The sequence below is a fragment of the Bos mutus genome, chromosome 11 (assembly GCF_027580195.1).
Source record: "Bos mutus isolate GX-2022 chromosome 11, NWIPB_WYAK_1.1, whole genome shotgun sequence".
NCBI classification, from domain to species: domain Eukaryota; kingdom Metazoa; phylum Chordata; class Mammalia; order Artiodactyla; family Bovidae; genus Bos; species Bos mutus.
In genome coordinates this window covers 78,306,837-78,324,682 of record NC_091627.1, presented here as the reverse complement: position 1 = coordinate 78,324,682, position 17,846 = coordinate 78,306,837, and the positions used below count along the sequence as shown (strand labels likewise).

The following is a 17,846-nucleotide window of genomic DNA, read 5'->3' as shown; positions in this document are numbered from 1 at the left end:
TTTAATTAAGTGGACAAGAGCTTATGCCCTGCCATGAATACAGAACAGGTCATTCGGAAAGGAAAGATGAGGAAGAAGAAAATGATTTGTAGTAAGTTTGAGATGCTAATCTTGAAATGCTACCAGTGCTCTTCTGATTAGATTACACAGAATAACATATGCGGACAATTCAAAACCTCTCCTCCTAGACGTTTCTGCTTCACGTCTTGTGGTTCTCTGGGAAGACATGGATAGTTCAGACTAATCTCTCTCGGGGAATTAATTGCTGTTTCCTCTTTCCTGTTTTGAACAGAAATTTTCTTTAATGTATTGTGTGAGTACAACATGTAGAACATAGCCTTTGGTATCACGTAAATATTTACTTAATCATTAAAACTCACTGTCATGTAGCATTTATTTCAACTTGAAAATATTATAAGCTATTTTCCTCATGGAAAATAAAATGAAAAGGCACTGCTCCTTTGATTTTCAATGCCTAGGTTTTTTTCATTTTGTTTTGTTTCCGTTGATCTTGCATTTTTCACAGTAAGTCCATAAAGTTAAACCAGAGATTTATTGAGTAAACTCCTCAGATACTGAGTGGGAAAAATTCCATCTAGTCTCTTCAGGGGCTTTCCCCACCCCCGAGTCATAACCACTGTTGCCTGGACAATGACGGCAATTCCTTGCTTTGTTAGTGGAGACCCACCTATTAAGGATCAAATTCAAAATATCTGAGAAGAATAATTTAGAGAGTGGCTATGGACCGTCCATTATGGCTAAGAGCCTGTGCCCAGAATACTGCCTGGCATCCAATATCCACCTAATAAACATTTTTTAGAATGTACAATTTTTAACCCGTTGGAAAGTCTCGATGTGTTTTTCTGTTTATGTTGTTTGAGGATATTTATCCTTTTCTCTTTCTCATTTTATACAAATATACACTATAGACATGTTTCTTAGTTCTCTTTTTCTACATATTGTTTCTTGGTAGACTTGGCATGTCTGCTTTTTGAAACCACTGCATTAAATTCCATTATGTGTGTGCTTGTGAATTAATCAGTCCCTTTTGATTTTCTAAGTGTCTAGTTGAGAGTGGGATGAGCGTGTGGAGAGGTGAATGGGCAGCAGCCAGCAAGAGACTTCCATACACAAAGTTGGGTACTGGGGACTCAAGCTATTCTGCCATCCTTGTGAGGTGGATGGGTCAGGGTGGGAATTCTTGAACTTGACACTCACTGTTAGCTGTGTGACCTTGAACAAATTACTTAACCTTTTGAGCCCTTGGTTTCTTCATTTGCAAGTTGAGGATAATAGCACCTCATGATGTTAGATCTAAGTTGCTTACATTATCTTGTGTATATGTAATAACACCTCGTGTATTTTTAAGTGCACTTTATGGATGTGTAACAGTATCTCACATATAAAATAGCCCCTCATGGATACAAAATACTTGGAATGGTGCTCACCATATGACAGGGGCCCATACATGGTAGCTGTTATTTTTCAGCTTCTGAATCATCCAAGATTTGACAGTTATTTAGATAAAACTATCAGGATGTTTGAGTTGTTTTCTTTGTGTTGTGAAATAATCTGCCTTGAAAACTGGATTCACTCTTTGCTTGGCTTCTGAGACAAGCCTTCTGAGGACAATCCCAGCCTTTTCTCAAACTGGTCACATTTCTTACTGCTCTTGTCCTAGAGCTGAGTCAGTGTTTTTACCCAGCCCAGTCTTCCCAGGACTCCACTCTGGAGGTGGAGTGTGCTCCTCCAAAGCCCCTGATGCATGGGGTGGGAGGAGACGGAGCCGACCCCCTTTTATTCACAGTGGCAGGCTGAACTGTCTGGAGGCAGTCGGACCCCAGCCAGGGGAGGTTTTGTAGTGGGGTGGGTGAGAGTATTCCACTTTCCCTCAATCAGGAACTGTCACGTTGGCACCTGGGGCAGAGAACATGCCAGCCTGGTGTTTAGACAGAGCCGCTGCAGTACTATTCCTGATGGATAAGAAAACAGACGCCTGAAGAGATTAAATGACTTGTTCTAGGTTATAATGCAAGTCTGGGGTAAAGGCAACATTTGTCCCATCTCCCAGCACCTAGTTCAACCATAGTGGTAGAAAGAGAAGGTCAAAAGAAGGAGGTGAGAAGAGATCAAGAAGACCACCCATGGCACACTTGCTTGTGGAGAAGACCCCTATGTGCGCTCAAAATCAAGAGTAGGTAATTGATTGAGGGATCGCCTGCAGTGAGGAATGACAGTGGTGCCCAGAGGTGGCCAGTCAAGCATATTGGTCCTTCTGACTGGTCCAGGCTCCAAGGTCAGGGGTCTTGGGCGAGCTGGAACTTTGGGCTTGGCAGTCCTTATTACACATGCCCTTGAAGGAAGTGCCAGCATCTGGGGATTCATAACCATCAGCCTATTAGGAATTCCCTGCTAGATATTCTTTCACTGAGAGGCATTCAAAGAGCACTGAGTTTAAGGGTGCCAGTTCAGTCCTGTCACTTGAGCCCCCTTTTTATGCAGGAGGACATGAGATGAGGTGAGGGAGGTGCTGATGAAGCAATGGGACCTTCAATAATCAGACAGACCAGAAGAGGTAGCAGAGGGTTTGGTGCCAGGGGCTGCCTCTCCCTGTGATTGTGAGTGTCCTTCTGGCCTAGACTGAGAAGTCTCAGCCCAAGGAAAAGGGGCCAGGTGAGGCTGACCAACAAAGAAGAACTGTGAGGTGTGGGTTCTTTGTGCTTCTTCTGCCACTTGCCTGCAGCCTGTCAGAGATTCTTCTGAGCTTTGGGGCTGTAAGATACTCATTGGTATAGAAGACCCTAGGAATTTGAGCTTATAGGCAAATCACAGCCAGCAGAAAACACTCTTGGAATGTTGTTAGAGATTAAGGTTACCGAAGATCTCATAGCTGCTTCACAGGGTGTCTCCTTAGCTTCATGCCTTTGTGAATTCTTGTTGTTATATCTGAGCAAGATCTTCATTTACACAGAAAGTTTCACAAGTTATCCAACTTTGTGTTGGCCTCTCCCTGACTTGGGTCATCCCTTCTGCTGTGTGGTAGATGCAGATGCAGCCATAAAACAAAAGATTTATGTAGGCAGAAAGGAAAGGAAAGGAAAGAAAGAAAGGGAAACCAGTGCTGGTTTCACCTTGTGGGCTGTGGCAAATGAGCCATCAGCCTAGGTGGGCATGGCTGAGGACATCCAGTGAAGGGATGTGAAGAGCATGCCTCGGCGCAAGTCACAGATGTCGGGGCAATCCGGGTGACCCAGCCCAGAACCACAGGCAGCTGGGGAAACTGATAAAATGTATCTTGTCTCTCCTGATCTCCAGGCCAACAGCTGCTGCCCTTTCCTCCTCATTCATGCCATGTAGTCCCCACTTCTGCAATGTGAGTGACCCTCCCATTACCTCATGCTGTAGGTGGAAAGAACTGCTATTAAAAATCATTAAAGGACTTCTCTGGGAGTCTAGTTGTTAAGACTCCAAGCTTCCGATGTAGGGGGTGTGGTTGATTCCTGGTTGGGGAACTGAGATCCCGTATGCTGTGCACTGCAGCCAAAAAGAAACCATGTATTAAAAATCTCATTAAAGAGTATTAGAGAACATTTTTCAAATATACAAATATATAATCCCATCGTCCTAGTTTAACACAATAATTCTTTCATGTTACCTTCAACCTGTAAATATGTTTGTGTTTCTGTGCCTCCTGTTTTCACAGTTTTAGATCACGTTTCCCCATGTTCCTGCATAGTCTTCTCTCAACATTTTAAAATTGATATAGATGTAGTATAATTCATTAGACCATTCTCCTAATGTGAGATATCAAGTTGTTTCTGTTTGAAGGCTGATTAGACATGCCTTGGGGAACATGTATAAGTTATAAGTGTATAACTTTTAGTTTCTGTTGAATTATTGACTTAGAGTTACTTACTAAGGAATTGCCTAATCAGAGGATATGAATCTCTTTGTGATGTTTGCCATGTACTGTAATATTGCTTCTGAAAATATTATGCGACATTGCCTCTAGCAGTGAATGAATAAATCAGTTTAATAGCAGCCTTCCAAACAGCTGATAATTCCATTTTGAAACAAATTTGTTTCCTTATTAGGCATTAAATGGTATGTCAATGATAGGTCAAGAGAGCTCTGTATTTTAAAAATTCCTAGTAAGAATGAATATTTTATATTTCTCCTCCTAAAAATTTTATATTTATGTCATTTACATTCTTAGCTACAACTAAAGATTTATTGATATGTACACCTCCGTGGTATGTTTGCCATTGAGTTGGAAACTAGTCAAACGGGAACAAACAAATCCAGGCTGTAGAATGCTCCACAAGACAACATCCTATATTTTCCATAACTTTGTCATAAGAAGGAAATAAGTCAAGAAAATTGTTCTTTATTAAGAGATTAAAGAGACATGGCAAGCAGATAACTTCCTTGAGCTCTAACTAGCTCCTGGATTAAACATTTAAAAACAACAGCAACAATAAAGGACATTTAGGGGACAGTTGGGTTTTCCAGGTGGCGCTGGTGGTAAAGAACACCCCTGCCAGTGCAGGAGATAGAAGAGACGCGGGTTCGATCCTTGGGTCTGGAAGGTCCCCTGGAGGAGGGCATGGCAACCCACTCCAGTATTCTTGCCTGGAGAGTCCCATGGCCAGAGGAGCCTGGTGGGCCACAGTCCATAGGGTAGGAAACAGACACAACTGAAGTGACTTAGCACACACACACGTGCAGGGGACAATCAGGGAGATTTAAATATGAACTGTCTATTGGATAGTTATAGCAATGTTAAATTTCTTGACTTTGATATTGTGATTATGTCAGAGAATGTTTTTATTCTTAGGAGATAAACCCTGAAGTATTTAGGGGTGAAGTGTTGCTTCAAATGGTTCAGAAAAACTATATATCATATCTTCATCTTATATAATAATATATTGCTATTAATATAACTATAATTATGTCATAATGTAGTTATGCTAATGCCACTAATACATCATGCTGTATTATATATGGATATATAGTGAATTATGCGTGATATTTGGTCTATATTGCTATTGCACACATACATGTACACACATGCTTGCATTTATAGTCTATTCTTCCACTCTCGCACCCTGCACCCTCTCTTACCCATACAGGTGTCTGTGCTCCTGCATGCACGTGCCATGCATTACCCGCTACCCCATGGAAGTTGCATTTTAATAGAGAGAGACCCTTCACATCAGGGGAAAGGTTGAAGGTGATCCATTTCTAGCAGTTTCTCTAGGCCCAACAAGGAGATTCTATGGGGCTGAGGAGCCCTGTAGCTCCCCTGTCCAAAGATGTGTGGAAGGCAGGTGTTATCATCAGCCAGGAGTCCCATCCCCTTTCTCATGCAGCCTCGTGTGCAAACCTCCTTGGAACACAAAGTTGATTTACCTGTTCCTTCTGTTGCCTTTAGTCTCCCCATATATTGAACATAGAAGCTGACTTTTAACAGGCCATGCACAATGTGCTCTGGAGCAGGATAACAGAACATTTTGGAGAACTTAGATCAGACAGACCCCACCTTAGCATGGGGTTATCCTTGGCTCTCTTTCTAACCTGCACCCAAGACCCTCCCATCCCCCCCACGTCCCCCCACCTCCCACCCCCTACAAATTTTATACAGCTTTTCTCACAGCATCAGTGCAGCCCACAAACAGGTTTTCAAAAGTAAGTGGGGTTTGGCAGAAACCAACACAATTTTGTAAAGCAATTATTCTTTAATTAAAGAATAAGTAAATTTTAAAAAAGCAAGTGGAGTTAAATTAACTGGGTGCTGCATTTATCTATTAAATCAGTTAAACACAGTTTAGAATATCCAGTTTGGTTACTGTGGTCATTTCTATAAAAAGTTGAGAAATAAGGCCCTCGGGGACCCCTATAACCCCCCATATGGCAGCACTTCTTTGAGAAAACTAGATTAAAGTCCTCACCATTTTGACTGAAAACACAATGTCCAGAATCAAGATGACTATAAAATCTGAGGACTTTGTAAATCAAATTGCATTTTAAATGCATTAGAGCGTACTGTTGATATATATTCCATGGTAACACCTTCTGTGAAAGAATTTGACGGATGCTTTTGTACAAAGAGAATTCCTCTCCCCTGACCTGAGCTACCCCAAGGCTGAGTTTGGGGAGTTTGGATTTTTTGTCCATCAGGTTTGTAGCAACTAAGGACTATTGAAAAGATTTGTTTTTTTAAATACCACATTTTTCCAGCTTCTAAAAATAGAATTTTCTAAATATACTGAAAAGTATGAAGCAGAAATGAAAGTCACCTCTAATTTCACAACTGAGTGATGATTGTCATATTTATGCATGCGTGTGCATATGTAGGCATCTCTAATTAGAAGCAGGACCTTTCCTTGAGAATTTGCTCATCTGGGTCTTACCCCCTAGGTTGTAGAAAGTAGGAGGTGGTGTGGGCTTTCTATACCCAGAAGGTAATCAGTGTCAGAGACTTTGTGAAACAATAGGCACCAGTTAAAAAGGAAACCCCTTCAGGTTGGGGGGTATGAAGCAGGAGGTCCACAGGCAGACCCCCTTCTGGGTCATCCAGGGGCAGTCCTGAGAACACAGCCTGGGAGCCCTGCGAGCAGCCTCCAGTCAGCAGTTCTGCACATTTGCTTGGAGGCTGCTTCCCTCTAAAAGCACATGCTGGACGTTTGCTCCGCATTGTTCTTTTCCTCCTTCAGTTTGATGTTCTGCCCACCCTACCTTCTCTGGACTGACAAGATGCTCTTGGATTAAACAGATGTTTGACTGACACATGTGACCACCACTGCAGGGAACCTTGTGTTCAGAGAGGTCCACGAGGGGCAAAGTTGACTCCCCTCAGGACTGACACTGTTAGGCTGGGGTGATGGGTGCTGGCTGGTGCAAGGGGGCTTGTTGGGGGATGGAGCCTTCCCAGTGTATTTTTACCCACCTTCCAGGGCTGCTTGAGAGTGTCAAGAGCCTGGCAGGAGACCCTTAGCCTGCCTTCTCTGTGCTAGGGGAAGCCTCAGGCAGCCCAGCTCTTCCCTAATGAGAGCCACCAGGTAAGAGCTTTGGAGACTTGCTGTAGGCAGAGTGGACTGTCCTTCGGAGCAACAGGTGGCCAGCGGAGCAGGGACCTCTCTCTCCCTCTCTGGCATAGAATCTGGGCTCTACCACTGTGTGTGTTAGTCACTCAGTCGTGTCCGACTCTTTGCGACCCCACGAACTATAGCCTGCCAGGCTTCTCTGTCCATGGAATTCTCCAGGCAAGAACACTGGAGTGGATTGCCATTCCCCTCTCTAGGGCTCTACCACTAGATAGCTGTACTAACAGAAAAGGTTACTTGAGCTCTTCATTCTTCAGTTTGCAAATCCAAGAAATGGGGGTAATAGCAGTACCCTTCAGCTGGGGTTGTGATGCTTCAATGAGTTATCACACATAATGCATTTAGCATGGCACCTACCAGAGTGCATAGCTAAGGTGGCTCAGATGGCAAAGAATCTGCCTGCAATGCGGGAAACCCAGGTTCGATCTCTGGGTCAGGAAGATCCCCTGGAGAAGGAAGTAGCAATCCCCTCCAGTATTCTTGCCTGGAGAATCCCATGGACAAAGGAGCCTGGTGGGCTACAGTCTGTGGGGTCACAAAGAGTTGGACACAACTGAGTGACTAACACTTACCAGAGTGTAAGCCCTTGACAGACGTCAGCTAGTATTGTCACTGTGTTAGTCTGCTCAGGCTTTAACAAAATACCATAGAATACAGGCTTAGACAGCAGAAAGTTACTTTTCACAGTTCTGGAGGCTGAAAGTTTGAAATCAAGATCTCGGTGTTCTGGTGAGGATTCTCTGCTTGGCTGGTTTACAACCACCTTCTCGTTGTACCCTCTCATGGCAGAGAGCAGGCGGGCTCAGGTCTTTTCCTCTTCTTATAAGAGCACTAATCCCATTATGCGGATACACCCTCATGCCTACATTTAATCTTTATTACCTCCTAAAGGCCCCCCAACTATCACATTGGGGATTAGGGCATTAATGTATATATTGGGATGTGTGGTGGCACATTCAGTACTTAATGGTCATTATTATTTTTATTGTCCCTTTGCAGGGTGTTCTTAGGTTTGGGACAGTCTTTGAAAGGGAGGGAAGGAAGAAGTGGGGAAGATCTTTCTGTCTCCAGTAGGTCTTAAAGCCCATGGTGGTGGGTCTTGAACCTTCTGGAAACTGTCTGCTTTCACAGTGTTCTATTTCCCTCTCCTTTTAACCTTTAGGGAAAGGCTTTTTTTTCTTTTTTGCTTTACTCTAGGTAAGAGGGAAGAGGAAGAAAAGTCAAGTTTATTAGGCAGCTACTTCTCTGAGCTTGGCATCTGGGTGGGGAGGGAAGTCACGCCGTTGACTCCAAGCCACACGCCTTAGGGCCATCACCATCATCCCCACTGACAGAGGACAGTGCCTGCAGAGGCTCCAGATGAGGAACACAAGCAGTCCTAGGTCCCTTCTCAGGAGGTTCAGTAGATTTGAACCTGAGCCTCCGACCCCACACCCTTGCAACATGTAGTGGGTGTGGGGAGGAGTAAAGCGGCCACACCTGGAGCAGGAGTAGGGTTGGGATGGATGCTGAATGCAGCTGTTGTGGGAAAGTGCACAGTCTGGGCCTTGCAGTCACGTGGTGCGTACTCGCTGGAGCAAGTAGTGAGGCTCTTTAGACCCCTGAATTCCTCCACCAGCGGAGGCTGCCCCCACACAACCTCCAGATCTCCCGGGCTGGAGTAGCTTTCCCACGGAAGGTTATTTTCAAGGGATGCTAACCCAGACTGTATTTTCTTCTGTGCTCTTGTCCCTCCTCAGCCCCTAAAGACAATGAAGAGCGTGTGTTTCGGGAGCGCATGCGGCCCAGGAAGCGGCAGGGGGCTGTCAGGCGCAGGGTCCACCAGGTCAACGGCCACAAGTTCATGGCTACGTACCTTCGGCAGCCCACCTACTGCTCCCACTGCCGAGACTTCATCTGGTAAGGTCCTGTCTTCCGGAAACCTCTCAGTTAGACTTCTTGGCAGCGAGAGGTGGGGGGAATGCGTCAGGAGATTGGACACTTTATGTAAAAAATGCTAATGTGCTTTAATTCTTTATCTGACTACAGAAGACTTTTCTGCAAGGCTGAGTGGTGCTTGGGGGGCTAGATGGGAAGAAGAAACTATGCTTCCTGGTTCCTATATATGGAGATATGTAGGATCATATTATATCTCATATTTAATGAGTTGAGATTTTATAACCAATAATGGTATTGTGGGTTTTTTTTAAAGAACTCTTAACTTTTAGAGAGGGAATCTGGATTATTTACCAACAGAATGATGGATTTCTTAGATTTGTTTTAAAAAAATAACTGGAAGGAGGGGTGAGGGGCTAGGGGTAGAGATGAAACAAGGCTGGCCATGAATTTATCATTGTTGGAGCTACTCACAGGTACCTGAGGGTCTACTATATTCATCTCTCTATTTTTTTTATACATTTAAATGTTTCCATAGAAAGCTTAAAAATATTCCATTGCCAATATTTATAATACAAAGCAGTTCTTAGTAACTGTCATAACATTGGTGCTGATAGGATGCTGAGATTTCAGAAAAGAGAGATGCATTGGCTGGAGTACTCAGGGAAGGCTTCCTGGAGGAGGTGGCAATTCTCTTTTTATAATGACTAGGATTTTGATAGGCAGAAACAGGTAAGTAGTAGGCCTTTTGGGGAGGTGGAGAAGGACAAGGAATACTGGCCTTGGGGATTAGAGGGAGACTTTTGATGAATACCTACCTTGTGTCAGGCTCTCTCTTTGGCTCTGGAAATCTCTAAATCTTCCCAGCATCCTATGAGCTATGTATTATGAACACCATTCCACTAACAACAATACTGAGGCTCAGAAATGAGACCAGCCTATGGCCCTCCAGCTAGGATATGTCAGAGACCTGATTCCACCCTGGTGAGCACAACTAATGGCTCATGCTCAGCCTTCCTAGCCCCTCTCTTAGCTCTCTGGAACTGATGTGGAGCTCGCATGTTGGCAGTCCCATGGAGGAGAGTGAGCAAGGCCATACTGCAGCATCAATGGAGAAGGAGAATGTTCAAATTGCACTCTGAGGACCCCCTGGATTCCCATGGTGTCCAGGAACACCTTGTCTCACCCTTGTGGTGTTCTGAAACTAGTCACAGAGGCTGGCATGGACATCCAAGGTGACACAGCTTAGAGCAAAGTCAACCTGATTAAAGCAGAAATAACGCCCAGCTCCATCCACAGACACGTCTTATTCCTGGGACTGACAGGCGTCTGACCTGTATCTCTGTATTTTGGTCAAGAATTGGGGAACAGGTTCTGAAAGCTTACCTTAGAGATTCAGGTCTCCTCTAAGCCCATGGCCAATACGACTGAACTCTGGGTTCCCTTAGCTGTAGCCCCAGTGACTTCTGGCTCCTTTTACTGGACTGGGCACTGCAGGGAGCTGACCAGTTGGTGGTGGTGTCCTGAGGACAGGTTGGCTGGATTGTCCTGTGTCCAGGCTAACCCTAAACCTGCCTTAGGGGACCCTATGCTGGCCATGGAAGGAATCTGTGATGTTGGCCTTTACCCAAATGGTAGATTGAACTCCCAGTCCTGGCCGCACTCTGCCCTATAAACCTTGACTTCTCCTGGAATGCTCAGGAAATATGCTTGCCAGCGAGAATCCTTCTCCACAACTGTCTGCAAAGAAGGGCACGCTCAATGACTTGAGGCCCATGGAGAGCAAGCAGGGTCTCTGGGGCTTTCCAGAACACAGCTGGGCCGCTGGAGTGGCTGTTTGTATAGGAAACTGAGCCCTAACACTGACCAAACCTTGCACCCATTCCAAGCGCTGGGGCTGTTCTTGATGGCCTTCAGAAGGAGTCATTTTAAGGCACCCTTCAAGTGGGAGTGAGATTACTACCCCACTGCTGAGTGGACTCCACTCAGCATTTGGTACACTGTGGGCGGTGGCCAGAATGGGGTGGCTTTGTGTGGCTTTTGACCTACTGGAATTCATTTTCTTAAAGAGCTGTTTTCTTCTTTTCAGGGGTGTCATAGGAAAGCAGGGATACCAATGTCAAGGTAAGAGGGTGTTGTATGAAGTAAATCCCTGGGAACCACGGGTCAATTCAGATCACGACTGCCTGTGGAAACAGGGGCTGGGTTGGATGAGACTCAGAGCTCTGTAGGCCCCCCATGGTCACGCTCTCTCTCTGCAAAGCGAGACCCCGATTTTCTTTTGTCCCTGCCTGGCCACCGCTCCACCATAGCTGTGTGGGAGTAGATGTATAGGAGTGCCTGTGGGGACCACCATCTGCAGGTGGCCCGGGGGCTCAGCCTTTTGGTGCAGTGTTTTCGTTGTGCCTTTTTCTTTCCCCATGAGATGAAAAGCTTCAGGAAGATGCCCTTTGGAGGCCCGCCGTGTCCTGAACCGGGTTCTGTGTGTTCTGTAGGCTCCCCACTCTCCAGCTCCCTGAAGAAGCTTCCTGCCCTGCTTGTTTTATTCTGTCTCACTCATGGTCCTTGCTGCTTCTTTCTCTCTCCCTCTCTTTTTTTTTTTTTTGTCTCTTCTGTATCATCATTAGCTCTTAAAGATTTAACAGTTGCTTGAAAGTATGAGAGGGTTTGTTTATTCCCCAGTTAATTGACGACAAATGCAAGGTTAAGTTATCTAGAACTGGAGGGTGGTATGTGATGAGGTCATGCTGAGACTTCTCTGTGGTTGGAACTGGGAGACCAGCCACTAGTTGACTTGAGCCTCAGCCCTGGGGGACTGGGGTAGCTTCTGTGGGACGTGGCTGTGTCCTGGAGGTAATGTGTGAACAAAGAGTTTACACATGTGACAGTTCTTAGATTCCTGGCATCACCTACTGTCCACACTGGCCCATGACACTACAGACAGAGTGTCAGCCATTTCTTGGGGAAGTATTACATACAATGAAAAATTTTAAATTTGGCACAAAAGGTATATCCAGATCAAGGAGCTAGAGAACTTCTAAGTCACAGAACACCCACTCACGTGCTGCTGGCCTCCCTACCTCCCCAGCCAGCCCTGGTGGGACCTTGAATGGAACACAGGGAGCAGCAGCACCCTGGGTCGACAGTGCTTCACAACTGGGCGATTGTTTCCTGACGCTGGCATAGAGAAGCAAGAAAATTGATCGGTACTCCCGGAACTAGAGAAAACTGCTGATGCCCTTTGGATATAAATGGTCCATTCTTCTCCAGAGCATTTAGGAAACCCTAATGGCTCTGATGGCAGAGTGCTTTGAAGTGATTGCATAAAGGGCTTCAGGTAGGGCATTACAATAAGACTCTGCATTGGAGACAGAAGGGGCAGGGCTCCCCTCGCTCCTCCACAGAGACCTCATTGAATCGCGGGATGGAACCTTTCTTCCCCTGCTTGTCGCTCAGCTCTCTCATGTTTTGCTGTTTGCAGTCTGCACTTGCGTGGTCCACAAGAGATGCCATGAGCTCATAATTACGAAGTGTGCTGGATTAAAGAAACAGGAAACTCCCGACGAGGTAAATATTTATAACATTGAAATTCTGGGCTTTCTTCCCTGCCATCCCCACCCTCCACTGCCTCCTCTGTGGTCCCCAAGAAAAACCTTATCTCTCTGAGGTCCTGTTGCTTTCTTCATTGTGTTGATCAAAAATGAAGGGAGTTGTCCACAGCCTTCCGGCATGAGGTACAATCTACAGAATGAGTGCAGCTCAAAGTCGGGCTTGTGGGTGTAGATATGATGCCAAGGGTTGTATGGTCCCCAAAAGAAAGCCCAGAGGAAAATTTGAGTTATTTTATGTCATTATCTCATTGAAACAGTGAAAGGACTCACTGACATGTCAAGGGCTCCACACAGCTCATAAAGAGTGAGAGACAGCACACGCAAGCAGGAGCCTTATCTTTATGAGGTGATGGAGGAATGGAGTGGGATTAGCAAATCTAAGAAACACTTAAGAGGCTGGAAGAACCACAGTAATAACAATAGCTGACATTCATTGGGTACTTACTGTGCCCTGATTTAAGCACTTTATCATATATTATTTAAAGCCGTAACAACCTTAATGAGATCTATCTTCATTTTCCAACAAAGAGAATAGAAGCATAGAGAGGTCAAATTAACTTGCCTTAAGCCTCACATCCTAGTATGTGAAAATGCCAGCCAGTCTGTTCCAGAGTCTGAGTCCTTGACCACTGTACTGTGTTCTCCTCATCTTAGAAACTTGTGTCAAATTGACTGTTACAAAAGTTGTTAGGGGTAAAGAAGCAAGAATATTTGACTTGAAGCCAGGTTTCTCTTAACTGAGTAATTGAGAGAAGAGTGGATCCACTAACAGAGGTAAAAAAACCTCTTAGAGAAAATGACAGGTGTGAATGCGAGTAGAGGAGTTATCTGTGTTCATGATAGTTGATTTCAAAGACATACTTTTAATTATTGGTGAAATAAATAAATATCATATAATCATAGGCCATTAGGGCGAGAGAGACCCTGGACGGGATTATAATCAGTTAGGTTTATAATCAGGCTTCCAAAAGGAGGCCCTTCTATTTTTAAGAAGCAGGGTCTTCTACCTGCTTCTTAAAAACAATTCAACAAAGTGACACCTTGACACCCAAAGCATTTTCCATCTTTATGGAAAGCATTTCCATCTCCTTTTGATTTCACACCATCTCTGGAAAGCAGGAAGGCACGAGGCTTAGACTGAGTATCCCATGTCCCTGGAAAGCAGACAGCCCAAAGCACCAAAGTCGTTTACTGAGGTTCTACAGTCATGGTAGGAAATCGCAAGTCACTGTCCCCTGGCTCTCCTGACTCCTGTTCTAGGATCGTAACCATAAGTATGCTGTTACTCTCATTAGTTTCTTAAGTAAATGAAAGAAAAAGGTAATTTCCTTGCTGTGTGTCTGTCTGTCTTCTTAGGGACATTTTATTGAGCACTTCCTGTATGCCAGATGATTGCTCCATGACCCACAGAAACAAAGAGGAATACATGATTCCTGCTCTTAAGGAGCTCATAGGTGAAGTTGCTCAGTCGTGTCCGACTCTTTGCGACCCCACAGACTGTAGCCTACCAGGCTCTTCCATCCATGGGATTTTCCAGGCAAGAGTACTGGAGTGGGTTGCCATTTCCTTCTCCAGAGGACCTTCCCAACCCAGGGATTGAACCCAGGTCTCCCGCATTGTAGGCAGATGCTTTACCATCTGAGCCACCAGGGAGGTCTAAGGAGCTCATAAGTCTCAATAAGTTTTTAAAAGATGATCTCATAAGTTTTATCAATTGTGAACCTCTGCAGATGTTTAAACTTCTTTCACACCTCCTTGGAAGGAGACCCTATGACTTCATGCCATGCAGGCTAGAGTGTTGAGATTTGAAATGCACAGAACCCAGCTTAATCTGTGACCTAGTCTTTCTGATTGTATTTTCTGGCATATTGAGCACTGAAAAAGAAGTTACCAATGAGGCGTGTTCCCAAACTTGGTACATGTCCCAAGGGAGATTAATTGCCAGGGATTGATTGGGCTTCTTAGTGTAGTAGAATTGGTTGCCTGTCCTGCTGCTCCCTGAAGCCAGTCTCTTTTAATTATATTCCTGGCCCATTGGAGTGATGACTGTGCCCTCTGCTGGGCACAGCCCTCGGGGGACGAACCTTCAATTTCATTCTTTTGTGTAACCACCTGTAGTGTGAGGCATGTACACACTCATCATACATATACACCCCACACTCACATGGCTCTAAACACCAAGCATGTAATGCCCTCCCGTTAAAAGGGGGCTCTGCCAACGGGCTCCCTGGAACTTTTGGCCACAAGCACTTGGCCAATGGCCTCATCCTGTCTTGTGTCTCTGTGCTCACACTTAGGACTCTTGCCGTTCCCCAACTAACCAAGAATGCTCTCTCTCTGTGTTATCTTCCTTCCTTCTCTTCCTCTTTGGCTTTTAATCAGAAGATTCTTTCTCTCCCTTTTCTCCCTCCCCGAGTCCTTGCTGTTGGTCTTCCTCACCCCTCTGATGCTGTATCTTCCTCCAGTGAGTGCTGTGTGCGTCTGAACTGTACCTGTGCTGCCCTCCTGGATACTCGCAGGCTCTCTGACCCTGCAGCACAGTCTTGTGTGTTTGTCATCATTCTCACTCACCATCGTCTGATACTTCAGAGTCCTTAGTGGCTGCAGCTGAGGGTCACACAGCTCTCCTGCCCCCACAGACCTCCTAGTCACCTGGGATGCTTCCTACCTCTTACCTTGGTTGTCACCACATCCCTCTGGGGCCAGTCCTGGGAGACCACGACTCTCCTCTTAGTATCGACCCAGCATGTCTTCAGTTCATACAGTAATATGTTTCCTGCCTCTTCTGCCCCCAGGGTCTCATTGATCCCACAGTCCTGTCCCCTAATGACAACTCTTCAAGGCCAAAATGTGAGGTGCAGATTGAGTGCTATGTGCCATGGGATTTGGAGGTCTGGAGTCCCGGATGGGACTGGTAGGGGATCAGAGGCCACAGAGAAAGTGGGGTCAGGGCCCTGGGAGGAAGGCTGTCTTCACCATGTTCCCAGAGAGGCTTCAGAGCAAGGAGCTTGGCTTTGACCCTGTGATTTGCCGTCCCTGCAGGTGGGCTCCCAGCGGTTCAGTGTCAACATGCCTCACAAGTTCGGGATCCACAACTACAAGGTCCCCACCTTCTGCGACCACTGTGGCTCCTTGCTCTGGGGCCTCTTGCGGCAGGGTCTGCAGTGCAAAGGTAAGGCGCTGGGTCCTGCTCCCCCACTCCCCTTGCACCTGAGCCCCTCTGTCCCTCCACTTAAAGAATCTTTCTTCTTGGAGCCTCGAGAGTGCTTTCCAGGGCTGACCAAAGGCCTGGGCCCAAGCCCTTGCTAAGCTGTTGTTAGTTACTCTGAGCATTTGCCAGACAGTCTCTGTGCAGAGGCCTTCCAGCGGACTCCACAGAGGGAATCAGAAGAGAGAAAGTGTGACTCCACCTTTTAAGATAGTGAACAAGCTGGGACCACAAGATGAGTCTGAAAAAGTCCAGGAAAAAATTAAGGAAAAGATACACTGGAGTAGAAGGGAAGAAAAGTTTTTGGAGTTAGACTGTGAAATAAGTCACAGACGTTTTTTCTGTCACCATCCGTGGTTCATAGTTTACTTTCAGAAAAACGCCTGCTAAAATGCTGTCACGTGAGACAGATTGCTCCTTCACAGACCTGTGATGGATGTTATATTATCCTTCTGGCCCCCATGAGGAAATAGGCTCAGAGACTAATTTAACCTCTTCATGTAGCTCGTGAGCAGAGGTAGGGTTTGAACCTTGACCTCTGGGTCTGAGTTTCCTCCTTTATTTCCTGCTGTTCTGCCTTTGAATTGACTTCTGCTCAAATGTGTGTACTAAGGGACACAGGTAATACCACATAATATGGGGAGGTGGGTTCACACTCTGGGGTCCAGTGTCACAAGCTAGTCTAACTTGCTCACAGAGTTGGACAACCATGAACTATTGGCCAGGAATACCTCACAGACACTATTTAAAAACCATTTTTTATTATTTTATTAAATATTAAAATTTAAAATTTTATTAAGTAAATTTAAGCTTAAAAATGAAAAGGTATTAAACTATGAAATTAGTTTGTTATAAAAACAGTATTTTATTATTACTGAATGCATCATTAATAAATTCCCATTGTGGAAAAATTAGAGAAAGAGCTAAAGTATAAGAAGGAAACTGAAGCTGTGAACCAATTGGTCACTGAAAGGATCCCAGTGAGAGATTGGAAATAAGGTATTGGCTGTAGTGGGAACAGAGAAGGAAAATAACCTAGGAGGTGTTGATGAGTGATTTATTGTCTGTAGGGATCAGATCCAGCTGGGAGGATGGTGACACCACTTGCTGAGACAGGGAACCCATGAGGGAGGGCAGGGCTGGAGGCAGAGATGGTGGAGTTGAGCTGGGGACGTGTTAACTTTGAGACGCCAGTGGAAAGTACATGAAGCTGTCTGACTGTTGGAAATTCTCAGTGACACTCGGGAAAGACGTCTAGATGGAGCATTTAGATTTGGATTTGTCAATGTTTGAGTAGTAGTTAGCCTATAAAGTAGATATCACCCCCAGGATAAGTACCTTGAGTGAAGAAAGAAGAAGACACCTTGGGAGTCTGGGGATGAGGTAGGGTATCAGCATCCTAGGATGCGTGTGCAGAGGAACTGCACGCTCTGAGGGAAGGGCCTCGGAGATAGGAGGGAAAGCAGCACGGAGTGGAATCATAGAAGCCGAAAGAACTGAGAGTACTTTTTAAAAAATTTAAAAAGGGAGTGATGGATAGTGCCAAAGGCTTCCAAAAAGTTATTTAAAGTAAAAAGTACAACATGGGAAAATAGAACTACCATATGATCCAGCAACTCCACTTCTGGCTATTTTCCTGAAGAAATAGAAACACTAATTTGAAAAGATACACATACCCACTGTGTTCACTGCAACATTATTTACAATAGCCAAGATATGGAAGCAACCTAAGTATCCATCAACAGATGGATGGGTAAAGAAGAGGTGTTGTGTGCACACACACACTCACACATGCGTGTGTGCAGTGGAGTAGTACTCAGCCATAAAAATTAATTAAATCTTGACATTGGTGACAACATGAGTAGACCTAGAGGTATTATGCTTAGTTAAATAAGTCAGACAGGGAAAGACAAATCGTGCATAGAATCTTCTTGTTGTTGCTATTGTTGTTCAGTTGCTAAGTTGTGTCCCACTCTTTGTGACCCCGTGGACTGCTGCACACCAGGTTTCCCTGTCCTTAACTATCTCCCTGAGCTTGCTCAAATT

The 17,846-nt window shown here is 45.2% G+C and overlaps 1 protein-coding gene across 2 annotated transcripts in view; it reads left to right on the top strand.

Annotated features, from left to right (window-relative positions):
- Nucleotides 1–17,846, top strand: part of PRKCE (protein kinase C epsilon) — a 547,581-nt gene that overhangs the window by 341,003 nt on the left and 188,732 nt on the right. For both annotated transcript variants that reach the window (XM_070379638.1, XM_070379639.1), the window contains exons 4-7: nt 8,846–9,005; nt 11,071–11,105; nt 12,463–12,548; nt 15,635–15,764. In XM_070379638.1, coding sequence (XP_070235739.1) covers nt 8,846–9,005; nt 11,071–11,105; nt 12,463–12,548; nt 15,635–15,764 — 411 coding nt within the window. The remainder of the gene's footprint in view (nt 1–8,845; nt 9,006–11,070; nt 11,106–12,462; nt 12,549–15,634; nt 15,765–17,846) is intronic.